This window comes from Microcaecilia unicolor, chromosome 11 (assembly GCF_901765095.1).
Source record: "Microcaecilia unicolor chromosome 11, aMicUni1.1, whole genome shotgun sequence".
NCBI lineage: Eukaryota > Metazoa > Chordata > Amphibia > Gymnophiona > Siphonopidae > Microcaecilia > Microcaecilia unicolor.
Window position 1 is genome coordinate 161,488,429 of NC_044041.1, and position 15,548 is coordinate 161,503,976.

At 43.3% G+C, this 15,548-nt stretch overlaps 1 protein-coding gene across 1 annotated transcript in view; it reads right to left on the minus strand.

The window, feature by feature from the left end:
- The window catches only part of STRN4 (striatin 4), a 96,740-nt gene that overhangs the window by 16,876 nt on the left and 64,316 nt on the right, over window positions 1–15,548 (minus strand). The window contains exon 12 of the mRNA XM_030217498.1: window positions 1,455–1,576. Within this exon, the coding sequence (XP_030073358.1) occupies window positions 1,455–1,576 (122 nt within the window). The remainder of the gene's footprint in view (window positions 1–1,454; window positions 1,577–15,548) is intronic.

Below are 15,548 nucleotides of genomic sequence, written 5' to 3' on the forward strand. Positions count from 1 at the left end.
ATAGTAGTTTTATCGATATCATCCACCTTGTCACCTTCGCTGTGCCTTTCTCTTATATGCATTCTTGCTCCACAAGTTAGGTAGTCTGTTTTAAAATTACTGTCAAAGAATCTGGTAGGAGTGGGAGTCTGTGTTGCCTTTACTGAAATCATACCAGAATTACAGGTATTTGGGGTAGCAATAGGAGGGCAAGCCAAACTGACATTTTTATACATTACATACCCCCAGCATCTCTCCAACCCTCCCTTATAACATCTGCCTGTTGATTTGTAAATTTCTACAGATACATAGCTGTTCTATTCCATCCTGCATAGACTGCAGACTTCAGTCGCATATAGAACTATTTAACTAATGCTACTGAATAATTATAATGGCAGTTTTACTGGTTAGTTCAAACTGGCCAGGAGTTCTTTATTGCACAGAACACCAGTTTAAAGTAGATATGGGTGCATGTTGGGTAGGCTATGAATGAAAATTTCAATTTGGCTTTCTACTCTGCATATCTAGTTTGCCCTTCTATTTAGACCAAAACAAAATTTTTTTTTCCTGGAAACGTATGCACGATATGCAGCTACTCATAGGATGATCTTCTACACACCTCCAAGGACTATCACTAACCATACCCTCTCCAAAAGGCATTACACAATGTGATACCCACAAGCGAGCCCTCTCTGGAGTAGCCCCCACACTCTGGAATGCACTGCTTGAAAGGCTCTGCTTAACATAAGACTCTCTCTACTTCAGAAAGCAAGTGAAAGCTTGGTTATTCAACCAGGCCTTTAATGGAAAAAGTAAATAACTTGTTAGTTTCACTCAAACAAGGAGTGACACAGGCTGCACATACTGCAGCAGGACATGTTTATCCACTCCTACTGTAATTGAGATAATATTTAACCACCTCTCTGACCTCATGTGCAACTTTCTTTAAATTAGTCACCTTATTTTCCAACTCCTCTTATTCTCTTACCTATCTATATGGTCCATCTTTGCTTATACCCTACACTGTCAATTAAAATGTTCTATTAAGTATTGTGTTGACATTGTAAGTAGTATACTATGCCATACTTTGTATTGTTATTTGAATATTTTTACTGCTGTATTTGTCTATTGCTCATGTTTGATTTATTGTTATTGTACACCGCCTTGAGTGGATTCCTTCAAAAAGGCAGTAAATAAATCCTAATAAATAAATAAACATTTGGCAGACTAAAAGAAGAAGCAGTTAACGTAAACAGTTTTGACTGTATCTAAGAAAGGTGGTATATCAAATATGGAATAAACAAACATAAAAATAAACAAATACTTTCAACACAATTCCTTGAAGAGGTTGATATTAGCATAACATATCTAACAGTACATATGATAGCTAAGACTCAAGACAGTCCATGATAGAAGAAATAACAGACTTCAGGGGACTCTATAGCTCAGCTGTACATCTGATACTCTGCACGCACCATAGTGATCATAAGGATCCATGTTCAAATCCGGAATCTTCCAGCAGCAAATGCGACTGTCAGAACCACCACTATAGCAGTTCTCGCTGTTCAAGCCCATAGCTACAGCCAGCACTGGTCCTCTGCAGGAAAAGACATACAATAGAACTTAGAGATTTAAAAAATCCTGTACCCTCAGCACCTAAGTACATCTAAAAACAGATCTAAATACCAGCACTCATATCATAACAACCCTACTTATGGAAAGGTAGTACTGCAAATATTGCAAATGTGCTCTAAAACACTAATATACCTCCTATTGTGATGTGCAGATAAGAAAACAGAACTAGCTGGACTGCTACGAATCCCAAGACAAACTCTGTGCCAACAGAAACTTTCACCTTGGTTATGGTTGCCATTTTTGCAGAAACAAAAACAAACAAAAAAAAAAGACACAAAATAAAATGCCACCCCGTCCCTGCCATGCTGCACCCTGCTGCAGTCACTTTAACCCTCCAAGAAAGCCAGATTCTATAAGCAGTGAAAATACTGGTAAAAGTAACAGAAATGCATTTTGCACCGTACTCTGCTAAATACACAATTAGAAAAGATGCACATTTCCATAAAAGCAAACATCCATGAGCAACATGCCCCCTCTTCTCTCCCCTCCATCCCCTTTTATCCATGTGCTGCCATTCCCCCTTTTCCTCCCCCCCCCCCCCGTATGTCCCCATCACCAATCTGTTTTCCAGCTCCCTTCACTGCACCCACACTCCATCCACCTTTTTTACAGTTCCCTCCCTCCCTTCACCCATTCACAACTCCATCCATCCATCCTTCCCGAAACTACCGTAACGTCCCTGGTGGTCTAGTGGTCTTTTCAGGGAAGGAAAGAACCCCACTCTAGTAAGTATTCTAGTAAGGTTTAAAGTTTTCATCCTGTTGGGGACTTGGGGGCGTGGCAAGATGGTGGCCAAACATTGCAGCTACTGAGCGTTCTTGCTTAGCCAGAGTTATTTGTTTTTTCTTTGTTCCAATATGCCTCACAGTGGCTTCATTCCCAATCCAGTCTACACCCCAGAGGGCCTTTGAACAAGATGTTGCAAGATCCCAACTAAGTGCGTCAGTAAGGAGATTTTCTTTGCAGTCGGAGGAAAGAGACTCCAACTCTTTGGGGCAAGATATTTCTTCGTCTGCTCTGGTGGCTTTTCCACCTCCTTGTAGAGGTAGCAACTGAACCTGCAGCAGCATTCTCTGAAGCAGACGTTGATGGCAGTGAACCTCTCCCTCTGATGTCACAAAATCTACGCAGGAGCGGAGGAAACAATTCTTGGCTATGAAGAAAAACTAAAACTTCAGGGGCCTCCTTTCTGTTAGTGTACCCTTAAGTGTGTAGTGAAAAACCTAGGTTTAAAATATGTAGTCTTTTTGCATGAACATTTGTTGTCCTTTCTGGACCTGAAGAAGATATCCAGCAATAGAACATCATTACTAGCTTGTAATATATAGTGGGATTTAGTCTTGGTTAGGCCTTTGCCTTAACAAACGTTTCCTATGTTCTCATTAACTTTACTTTTTCCACATACTCCCAATTGCCTTCAAGTAGTGGTCTAAGGAAGACTGGATTCCTTTTCTTTTTATTTTGAAATGTTTCTCTATAGTAAGTTTGTCTGTATTGCTGAAGCAAGGCATTTGACTTGTGATTGGTTATTGAAAATTATAAATAAACTAGTAAAAAAGGCCCGTTTCTGACACAAATGAAACGGGCGCTAGCAAGGTTTTCCTCGGCTCCCCTGCAGCCACCCATGTCCAGCGACCCACCTCTCCCCCTGCGCCCACTGCAGCCACCTATGTCCAGCGACCCCCTGCCCCCCCTGCAGCCACCCATGTCCAGCGACCCTCCTCTCTCCCCTGCCCCCCCTGCAGCCACCCATGTCCAGCGACCCTCCTCTGGACATGGATCAGCTGTGAGTCATGTTTTTTTTTTCCTCCAGGTTCTGAAGTTGACATCATAATGGCTATGGTGATGTCAGCCTGATCTACGGAGCCTAGCAGACCAACTCGAAATGAGCCACGGTCCCAGGCAGCAAGTCAGAACGTTGGAGGTGAGAATTATTATATCTCTCTATATAAAACGCACCTCCAACGTTCTGAAGCCTCCACAAGTCCCAACGTTCTAAATGCATGGTGGTGAAACCAGGAATTCGCCCATGAGTGTTGGCCCCGCCCACCACGTAAAACATCATGACGTTTAGGGCGGACCAATGACACTCAACCAATCGCATCGCGAACCCGTTACTAAGCAACGGAACGTGACATAAGACACATCGCGGAACAATGAAAACCAGCAGCACACAGTTGCTACGCGACGTCAACAGCAACGCTAAAAGGACCATATAGATCTCTGCTCACCACACAAACAACGGACACGGAGGGCATATGAGGGAAGGAAAAAAACCCAGCACATACACACACACTCTCACTCTTAACTGGCTATGAGCAACTGACCTGCCACTATCACAGGGACTGCTAGCACCTCTCTCTCTCTCACACACATACACACGGGACACAGAGGGGATGGAAGACAAGGAACGAATCGTTGGGTATGGAGGGGGCGGCAGGGGAGATAAGGCAATAACTGTCTCAAATGTTTGTGCTGTGCTATGTACAATTATGATGCTGTCTCTTCATTTTGACCCTACCCTTTCACACTCTCTTTCACACAGACGCACACACACACACTTACACTGTCTCTATCTCACACACACAGGCACCCACACACATATACACACTCTCACACAGACACACAAACACGCCTCAAATGGTTCAGCTGTCCTATATAAAAATTCACTGCTGTCTCTTCATTTTCACCCTACCTGTGCACACTCTCTTTCACACAGTGACATACACACACACTTTCTCTGTGTCACACACACACAGACACACATACATATACACACTCTCACTACAGCCTTGCTAGCGCCCGTTTCACAAAAAAACCACATGCTAGCGCCCGTTTCATTGGTTTCGGAAACGGGCCTTTTTTTACTAGTTAAATATAAACCCTTTTCCTCTAGAACTAACAGGCAGAGCTTACCAACAGACCTACCAACCTTCAGGCTTGCCTCTGCAGCATCCCACTCATCCAAGATGAGGGCCCAGATTGGTGAATGGATTAGGAAAACTTTGTCAACTTTATATATGCCCTCCAAAACTGGAAGAAACGGGCACTAGCAAGGTAAACTCCCACTCATCCTCCCTCCCTGCCGAGTTCCATACCCCCCTCCCTCCCTCCTTTCCGAGTTGCAGACCCTCCTCCCTCCCTCCAGACCCCTCTCCGTCCCTTCGTGTCTCCCTCCCTCCCGAGTTGCAGACCCCCTCCCTCCCTCACAGTTCAAGGCCCCCTTCACGCCCCTCCCACCGAGTTGCAGAGTCCCCCCTCCCTCAGATTTAAACACCACCCTCCGCGTTATTGACCCCTGGACCCCCCTGCCGCGACCCTCTGGACACCGCCCTTTCCTCCGAAATACCTCCCCTGAAGCCGTCACTTACCTCTGCTGACGGATCCGAAGTGCTGTTCTGGACTGCGTGGCATTCCTTGTTGAATGAACATCTGTTGAAGTTTCTGTGCGTGCGTCTGATGTCAGACTTCAACAGATGCTCATTCATCAAGCCACGCCCCGCATCCCAGGACAGAACTTCGAATCTGTCAGCAGAGGTACGCGACAGCTTCAGGGGAGGTATTTTGGAGGAAAGGGTGGTGTCCAGAGTGCCGTGGTAGGGGGGTGCAGGTGTCATTAACGAGGAGGGGGGGGGGGTGTTTAAATCTGAGGGGGGGGGGGGGAGTCTGCAACTGGGTGGGAGGGGCGTGTGTGGGGGCGGGTGTGTGGCTGTGCTTCGGGTGGTGGGAGGGGGTGTTTGATGTTGTGTGGGGGTTTTGTTGATGCGCTGAGCAGGGTCATTTACACGGGGGGGGGGGGGTGTTTAAATCTGAGGGAGGGGGAGTCTGCAAGTTGGTGGGAGGTGTGTGATGGGCCTTGAACTGGGAGGGAGCGATGTGTGTGTGTGTGGGGGGGGGGGGGGGTGTGGATGTGCTTCGGGTGGTGGGAAAGGGGTGTTTGATGTTGGGGGGTGGGTGGGTGATGTGATTTGGTGAGTGCCATTGCTCCGCCCTCGACGTCATCACGTTTGACGCGTGGGCAGGGCAGACACTCATGGACGAAAACTTTTCTCAGCCACTTCACTTTAGAACGTTGGGAAAGTGAAGCTTCATTAGAACGTTGGAGGTGCGTTTTATATAGAGAGATTATTTATTTATGGTTCATTTCTAACCCACATTTTCCTGCAAATGCAGGCGCAATGTGGCTTACATGAATTATAAAAAGAACAGAAGTACAATACATGAATGTTATTGAAGAATAAGGATGTAGCGCTAACAACAATAATAATGACTAAACAGCAGAGTTACTGATGGAATATGTTTGTTCGAACAGGAACATTTTCAGCAACTTCTTGAAAAGGTGGTCATCAGTTTGCGATTTTAAGTACAAAGGTAGAGCATTCCAATTCTTCGAGCTGGAGTAGTGGAAAGACGAGGCAAAAAGAAGCTTGTATTTGACACCCCTACAAGTTGGGTAATGTAGTTGGAGATAGGAGCGAGCTGTTTTTATGGCATTTCGTGGTGGTAGATCTATTAAAGGAGTCATATAATCTGGAGCTAATCCGTAAATTATTTTATGTGTTAATGTGCAGATCTTGAAAGAAATTCGTTCTTTTACTGGTAGCCAGTGTAAATTGAGACGCAGAGGCTGCGCATGAACCAAGCGCGATTTTCCCAAGATGAGTCTTGCAGCAGTATTCTGGGCAGTCTGGAACTTTCTCAGTAGGTGCTCCTGACAGCCCGAATATATCCCACTACAGTAATCTAGGTGAGACAGAACTAGCCAGTGAACGAGAGTGTGGAAGAGCTCTCTGGTGAGACAGAATCTAATACGCCGCAGCCTCCACATTGCATAGAACATCCTCTTGGTGACCGCTCGCACATGCAGGTCCAGCAGCAGATGAGGGTCCAGCTCAACACCTAGAAGTCTGAGGCTCTTTGAGATAGGAAGTGTCTGGTCTTTGATAACAAGGGTGCTTGAAGAGAATTTGGTATGGAGGGATGAATGGACAAGACACTGAGTTTTATTTTTGTTTAACTTAAACTGAAACACCTGAGCCCACAGATCCATGATGGAAAAACTCGCTTCAATCAAATCTGTGATTTCAGCTAATGAGGAACAGAAGGGGATGTAGATGGTTATATCATCTGCGTAGATAAATGGATTTAAGCCTAGGTTAGCTAGTGCGTTTGCTAGGGGAAACAGCATGATATTGAATAATGTTGGTGAAAGAGGCGAGCCTTGGGGGATCCCACATGAAGCTTTCCAGGGAGCGGAAAAAGACGGTGTGGCTTTGACCTGGTTTGTTCTTGATGTCAGGAAACCCTTAAACCAATGCAGCACGCTCCCTCCGATGCCTAAGATATCCAGTAGATGTAGTTGGATGTTGTGGTCCACCATGTTGAACGCGCTAGACATATCAAACTGCAGAAGTAATATTTTTTTACCAACAGATATCTCCCGTTTAAAATTTGACAGGGCGGTAACTAGGACTGTTTCAGTGCTATACTGGGCACGGAATCCTGACTGTGAGTAATGCAGAATATCAAAGGTCTCCAGGAATTCATTTAACTGAGTATTTACCATGCTTTCCATTATTTTGATAATCAGTGGTATAGACGCCACTGGTCGATAGTTATAAATTACGTCGGCTTTGATCTTTGGATTCTTTGGAATGGGTGGGAGAAGTATACTGCCATGCTCAGGAGGGAAAATGCCCTGTTTCAGCATGTAATTTAGATAAGATGTCAGGTCAGCGATGAAGCGATGTGGAGCCGCTTTTAAAAGGTGGCTAGGGCAGACATCCAGACCACAATACTTGTTAGAGAACTTCTGCAGTGCTTTAGAAACGTTATTTGCAAGAATGCTACTAAAGGCAGTCCATGTACGGTCGGCTGGACTACAATCAGTGCGTGGATCCAATGCACTTAGGAAATCGTCCACAGCTGTGGGGGAACTAGATAGTGTTGATCTTAGAATGCGTATTTTCTCATTGAAATAAGTAGCAAGTAGGTCTGCCGAAGGAAGCTCGTCTTGGGTGGTCTCCAGCTTATTGGTGGCAAGGAAAGAGTTCAAGAGCTGGTTTACCTTTTTGCTATCATTTCCTGCAGATTTTACTTTCATGGAAAAGTAAAAGCGTTTAGCTTTATTGATGGCATAATTTTCTTCATTCAAATCTTTTTCCTATATTCTGAAAGATGCTCTTTTGGCTCTAGTAGTCTTTTTCACTTCTCCCTTTAACTGTAATGTTGAAATAGCAAAAGAAACTAAAATTGGAGAGAAAAATAAAGACCTCAGACGACAAAAAGTCATTTGATAGTCATAAGTACTGCCATAATGGGACAGACCAAAGGTCCATCAAGACCAGCATCCTGCTTCCAACAGTGGCCAATCCAGGTCACAACTACCTGGCAAGATCCCAAAAAAGTAAAAAACATTTTATGCTGCTTATCCCAGAAATAGTGAATTTTCCCCAAGTCCAATTTAATAAGTCTATGGACTTTTCCTTTAGGAAGACGTCCAAACCTTTTTTAAACTCTGCTAAGCTAACAAGCCTTTACCACATTCTCCAGCAACGAATTTGATTTTAATTACAAGTTGAGTGAAGAAAAATTCTCTCAGATTCATTTTTTTTAAATCCATGAATTTTATTAAGATTTTATAAATGACAAACAAATTATTAGAAATAAAAACAGAAGTGATACATGTTACACAAAAAAAACCCAGCTTCAACCAATTCATTTGAAATTTACTACTTTGTAGCTTCATCACATGCCCCCTAGTCCTAGTATTTTTGGAAAGAGTAAACAAACAATTCACGTCTACCCATTCCACTCCACTCATTATTTTATAGACCTTTATCATATCTCCCCTCAGCCATCTTTTCTCCAAGCTGAAGAGCCCTAGCCGCTTCAGCCTTTCCTCATAGGGAAGTCGTCCCACCACTCCCTTTATCATTTTGGTCGCCCTTCTCTGTACCTTTTCTAATTCCACTATATCTTTTTTGAGATGCGGCAACCAAAATTGAAAACAATATTCTAGGTGCGGTCACACCATGGACTGATACAAGGGCATTACAACATCCTCACTTTTGTTTTCCATTCCTTTCCTATTAATACCTAACATTCTACTTGCTTTTTTAGCCGCCGTAACACACTGAGCAGAGGGTTTCAAAGTATCATCAACAACGACACCGAGATCCCTTTCTTGGTCGGTGACTCCTAACGTGGAACCTTGCATGACGTAGCTATAGTTCGGGTTCCTATTTCTCACATGCATCACTTTGCACTTGCTCACATTAAACGTCATCTGCCGTTTAGACGCCCAGTCTCCCAGTCCCTTGAGGTCCTCTTGTAATTTTTCCACAATCCTCCAGCGATTTAACATCTTTGAATAACTTTGTGTCGTCAGCAGATTTAATTACCTCACTAGTTACTCCCATCTCTAGATCATTTATAAATATGTTAAAAAGCAGCGGTCCCAGCACAGACCCCTGGGAAAAATCAAAGAAAAAGAAGAAAGAAGGGCGCGATAAACACAAAAAAATTCTCCCGGGCCGAATACGCAAAGGAGCAGCGAAAAAACACTACCACCTCGTGAAGCGAAAAAAAAAAAAGAACTGAGGGAAGCGCGCGGGCGGGAAGTCACTTGCGCATGCGCGGTGCGTTGTCCTTGCGCGTTCCACGTCGCTTCTAGAATTTTTAAAAAGTTTTGCTTTTAACTCCCGGTCTCCTGGGCCGTCGCAGACGACGACCCATGCGTGATGATGTCCAGTCCACTATCTACCCTTCTCCATTGAGAATACTGACCATTGAACCCTACTCTCTGTTTTCTATCCTTTAACCAGTTCTTAATCCACAATAGGCCACAATTTCCTATCCCATGACTCTTCAATTTCCTCTGGAGTCTTCCATGAGGTACTTTGTCAAACGCTTTTTGAAAATCCAGATACACAATATCAACCGGCTCGCCTTTATCCACGTTTGTCCACCCCTTCAAAGAAATGTAATAGATTGATGAAGCAAGATTTCCCTTCACTAAATCCATGTTGGCTTTGTCTCATTAATCCATGCTTTTGAATATGCTCTCTAATTTTGTTCTTTATAATAGTCTCTACCATTTTGCCCAGCACCGACATCAGGCTCATCGGTCTATAATTTCTCAGATCCCCTCTGGAACCTTTATTAAATATCGGTGTTACGTGGGCTACCCTCCAATCTTCAAGTACCACACTCGATTTTAAAGATAAATTACATATTACTAACAATAGTTCTGCAAGTTCATTTTTCAATACCACCCATAAGGAAAATGCAGACCGTCAACAATATGAAACAAGGATCTTAATATCTAGGGTTACCATATGGCTCCAGAAAAAGGAGGACGGATTGAGCCAGTCTGGGTTTTACTTCCATTGCTTTCAATGGAAGCAAAACCTGGACTGGATCAAAGTGTCCTCCTTTTTCTGGAACCATATGGTAACCCTAATAATATCACAATTCTCATGTAGAGCCACAAAACATCCTAATTCATGTTTAATGTGGGATAAAATGCCATACATAAGTAAATAAATATAAACATTTAATGTTGAGCACCTGATTCTCAAAGTGGACATATTCCAAACACTATAATGAAAATAAAATTATCTGTTCTACCTTTGTTGTCTGGTGACTTTGTTTTTCTGATCATGCTGGCCCAGTATCCGATTCTGCTGCTATCTGTCCTCTTAACTCCGTTTCCAGGGCTTCCTTTCCATTTATTTCTTTACTTTCTGCCTTTCTTCTTCATTTCTTGTCCTCGCTCCCCTGCCCCCCCCCCCTCCAGCCATCCATACCCACCCATTGATTCTCTCCTCTCCCCTGCCCCCCCTCCAGCCATCCACACCCACCCACCCATTGATTCTCTCCTCTCTGTTCCCGGGCAGATTTTCTAACAGGAGCTGCTCATCCAATCAGAAAGCTCTATTTGAATGCAGATTAATATAAAGACACTCTAATGGGATTTTTTAGTCAAAAACACTAGCTAAACCCTTCGTTTTTGGATCAAAGTTCACATTTTTGATCAGAGCCATGCCCTAACATTAAGGCTGTAAACATTTCCAACAATTTTTACCCACAAATATGCAAATGAGAACCTCCGAAAAAACAGACAAATTTGCATATGTCTTGAGCAAATTTGAGTACATAGCATACCAATCCCAGTTCCTATCACCTAAATTCTGCAATTAGATTTAATGCAAATACTTTTAAAACTTATTTTTAGCACTTTTAAAATTTCAGGGGTCAGTGCAAGTCTCTTTGGTGTGAACTGCTCATGTGCAGGAATTCATGATCATAGTTAAATATCTCCCTGGCAACCCAGGACACCTCCAGCCAACCCCCCCTGCTCTGCTCTCCCAGCAGTAAGATAATCAAATTACAACTGGTTATACACAAGGCTAGAAACGGCTTTCACTGCTGCTGCTATTTAAACCCCCCAGAGCAGCAAGACTCGCAGGAGAACTACTACTAATACTATTTAGCATTTCTATAGAAACAGCTGATCCATCCTGCTGTGGCTGGGGAGGCATAGCCTCCCCAAGCCTCTTATACCGGGCGCCTATGCGGTTTCCTAAAGGACAAGTCCATAAACCGCTACTAAATGGACTTGGGTAAAATCCACAATTCCAGGAATAACATGTATAGAATGTTTGTACGTTTGGGAAGCTTGCCAGGTGCCCTTGGCCTGGATTGGCCTTTGTCGTGGATAGGATGCAGGGCTCGATGGACTTTTGGTCTTTTCCCAGTGTGGCATTACTTATGTACATCTGTCTGTTCATCCTGGCCAGGCGGACGGTAGTACACTCCTATGACTTTCCTTTTCCCCTTTACACGTGGAATTTCAATGCACAGGGATTCCAAGATGTGTTTTGTTTCCTGCAGAATTTTCAATCTGTTTGATTCAAGGCCCTCCTTAACGTACAATGCTACTCCTCCACCAATTCGATCCACCCTATCACTACGATATAATTTGTACCCCCGTATGACAGTGCCCCACTGGTTATCCTCCTTCCACCAGGTCTCAGAGATGCCTATTATATCTAATTTTTCATTTAGTGCAATATACTCTAACTCTCCCTTCTTAGGCTTCTAGCATTCGTATATAGACATTTCAAACTATGTTTGTTGTTCTTATTTACATCATGCTCAGTACTTTACAGTATTAATTTACAATCTGTTGTCTAATTTTTATTTAAGGACACCTGATCTACTATGGTCTCTTTTGCAACCTCACTATCGGGATACCATATCTTCCCTGTTTTGGTGACATCTTTAAGAGATATCTTATTCCGAAACATCCAAATCCTATGCCCGACACTTCTGACTATACCTCCGAATCCTCCCAGGACTGCAGCGGGTCCTCCAAGATCTGAGGCTGAAACTCCCTTGTTCGTGCCACTTCGTAAAAAGGCCCTATGGAGAAAGTGGACAAGATTGGGAGAAAATGCTTCCCCTGAAGCCAGAGCAGCAGACTGCTCAGAACAGCCAAAGGCTACCTCAGCCAAAATAGGAGTCAGGGCAGAGGGATGGATAGAACCCCGAGAGTCCTAATAGGGGGAGAAACTCTCCCATGCTTTTCTGATCAGCTCCAAACATTCAAGAGAGAACAGCCATCTGATCCTCCACCAGGGGCTTCTCAGTGCATGTCAATGCTCGTTTCTGGGAATCTTTTAATTTATTTTTATTTTAACATATAAACAAACCAACACAATATTAACTTTCAAAATTGGCACAATTTCCCCCAACCCCCCAATCAACCCTCCACTCTTGCAGAAATAAATGCAAAGTTATTTACTCCCCCACATGTGCCATATGTACTCACTAACAAAATACTACACCTAAAAAGGAACACTGGCCCTTAGCCACTCGCTCAGTATTGCGCATGTGCCAACCAGTGGCAAAATGACCTCAGTCTATCATGCCTTAAGGCCGTTAACTTTCAGAGAAAATAAAGAGTGCATAGTCTCTTAAACAGCAAACTGAAGTCCGGCACTCACATTGTATTCCAACAGCTAGCCAATGCTATTTACAATGAAGCCAAGGCTGCCCTTAAAAATCTCTGCTGATTCACATCCATCGATTCAGAAAAAACATGCAATAAAAAAAAACTCTTCAAAAGTAACAGAAATCAAAATCCCCAAATTATCAGACAACATTTTTGCACAATCCCCCCCAAACTTTTGAACCACTGGAAACTCTCATCAAATAGGTTTAAAAGTACCACACATGACACTACCTCCAACACATCTCGGATCTCTCCAGATACATTTTGTCCAACCTCAGAGAAGTAAGGTACCAGCAATAGAGCATTTTTACCCCATTCTCCAACAAGTTGACAAACAGAACTCCCAGGTGAATCCTCTCATAAATTTGTGTCCCTTGCAGTGTTGATAACTTCTCACCTAAATCTCTTTCTCACCCAATCACATAAGCTGGTTTAGAAGGCCCCATCCTTTTTCAGTGCTCTATATAGATTAGATAAGAGTTTACCTTGGCCCACCCCTCCTTGGACAATACCCTTAATGGGGGTTAGCGGCCGCACAGTAGCCTCACAAATTTGGGGTTCCGAAAGGATATGTCAAAGCTGTAGCTCCTGGCAATCTTCCCCATGATGGCAGACACCACACTGCCCGGAGCTGACCTGCTAGCTTTGCACCATGAGCAGTGCCTCAATTAGCTGCAATAAATCATGTGGATGCCATTGACAGCACGGCCATGCTGACACAGCCATGCTTCAGCCACAAAGTACCAAACTCAATGCTTCAAGTGGTGAATGCTGCGCTTCCCAGCCTGAAAATAAATTCTGCTCCTGGCACTCAATTAAGTAGCCCCCACCAAAAGGCATGGACCCAGCTTCTGGGACATTCCTGGTGTATCTAAGGTCCAGCCAGAAGGGCCTGGAGCATGCTACCGCAACAGTCTGCCACAGTTCCCTCCCAATTTGCTTCTGCCTTACCAGGCCTCTTTCAGCTTTTTTTTTTTTTTTTTAATCAGTCTGGCAGGGAAGTGGGGTGGGGAGATGGTAAGTTGAGCACTGCTTAGTCTCACCAGAAGAGGGGAATGTCTCCTGAGAGTGCTGACAGCCCTGGATATCCCCTCCATCCAACAAACTCTATTGTATTATCAGTTCTCCAATTAGACCCACGAGCTACCAGTCCAGCTCAGAAACCAGTTGTACGGCATGCCCAGCACCATCTGCTGGAGAAACCTAACCACTGGCTCCATTCTGGTGGACAATAAAGAAAGGCTTGTTGTCATTATCATCCCCTCCTGACATGGTCTATGCTAAACCGGGAATCTGGCCCTACAGCCTTCCTCAGGGCAACCCACTCAAATTGTTGCACCAGGCAACATCTCTGCACCATCTGCTGAAGCTAGAGAAATACAGAGGAGTTGAATGTAGCATCAGCACTCTATAAGGGGAGCAAAGTCAGTGCTCAGCTGTTTTTTCTCTGGCTCCATCTGCTTGGGAAGGGGGAACCACAATGATTGCATATGAATGCATATTAGCACATTTTTACACTTTAATACAGGTTAGTAAAAGAGGCCCTTAGATTGTAAGCCCTCTTCGGACAGGCAAATTATCTTCTGTACCTGAATATAACTCACCTTGAACTTCCAAATTAAAAGGCACGAGTCATCTAAATTTATTTAAAAAAAAAAAAACAACTCCCTTTCTTCCCTTTCTATATGAGCAGGGAAGCTACCCTGGACTGAAGTGGTTCCTGAATTCTAAGTACAGGCTTGCTACAGAGGCAGCAGCTCCATCTGCAGAGACAAGTTCCACAAATTTTTAGGTGCTCAAAATTTCCAACTCTATATTATTATTAATTAACTAGTAGTGGGTTTTTCTTTTTTTTTTAACTCAAATCTATGCATATCCACACATATAAGTGATCGTATAAGGCTTCTTTCTCTTTGGAATGCAGGCCAAAAAAGGGATGAAAGAAGCAACAGAAACAAAAATAAACACTGAGCAAAAAATAAAGAGAACACGGTTATCAACTGTCTAAAATAAATACATTGGGCTGGTTCCATCTTTAATTCTTGTCTATAGTACGTACACCCCATTCAATTCAGTCACTTATCACTCCACTGGTCTTTCTGGGCTCTTGTCAACAGAAAACTGCTAACCCCCACCTCCATCTCACCTTCTACCTTCTAAGTTCCCTTGCTGCTTCCTCCTCTCCTCTACAAAGCTCCCAAAGGATTCCGCAGCTGCATACATAATTAACATTAAAACTTATATTCCGCCATATACCTTTCAGTTCAATGCAGATCATATTTGCAAAGAAGCTGGACATTTCCAGGAAATAAAAAAAATTATGAATATACTAAAATAAAAATATGGAATATACTGATAAAAGTAACAATTTTACTAATCGTTATTATCTAAAATAAATTTCCTACATAAATATGCTTTTACTTGCTGACAAAACTGACCAAACAACAAATCTTGAACATATTTATCCAAATGAGCTGCTTAAAATGAAAAAAGAATATCTAAGAACCTACTGCCCCTTCTTTAAATTAGTCTCCTTCCTTTCCTTTTTTTATTTATTTAAAATCTTGGCTCGACTGTATGTTTAACACTTGGGTTTCCTGTCTTCTTGCAAATCTTTGCAAGCTACCACTAAAACTCCTTGTTCCCAATGAAGCTCTTGAGACGTCCTAATCCAGATTTAGACCACCTAATTTCTCCTGACTGTTCTTCTCCACCCATTTATGTATCTTGCATGTCTGCTAGTTCTTGCTCATCTGCTTTTAAAACTGCAGGATAAACACAAAGAATGCCAAGTGACAAAAGGACAGAAATTAAGCACCAAGTAAATTGCATTTTTCTGCCTCTTTCTCCCCCCCCCCCCCCCCCTATTTGCATGAAGGCAGAGAATTGGGTTGTGCCCTTGGAACTACAAATC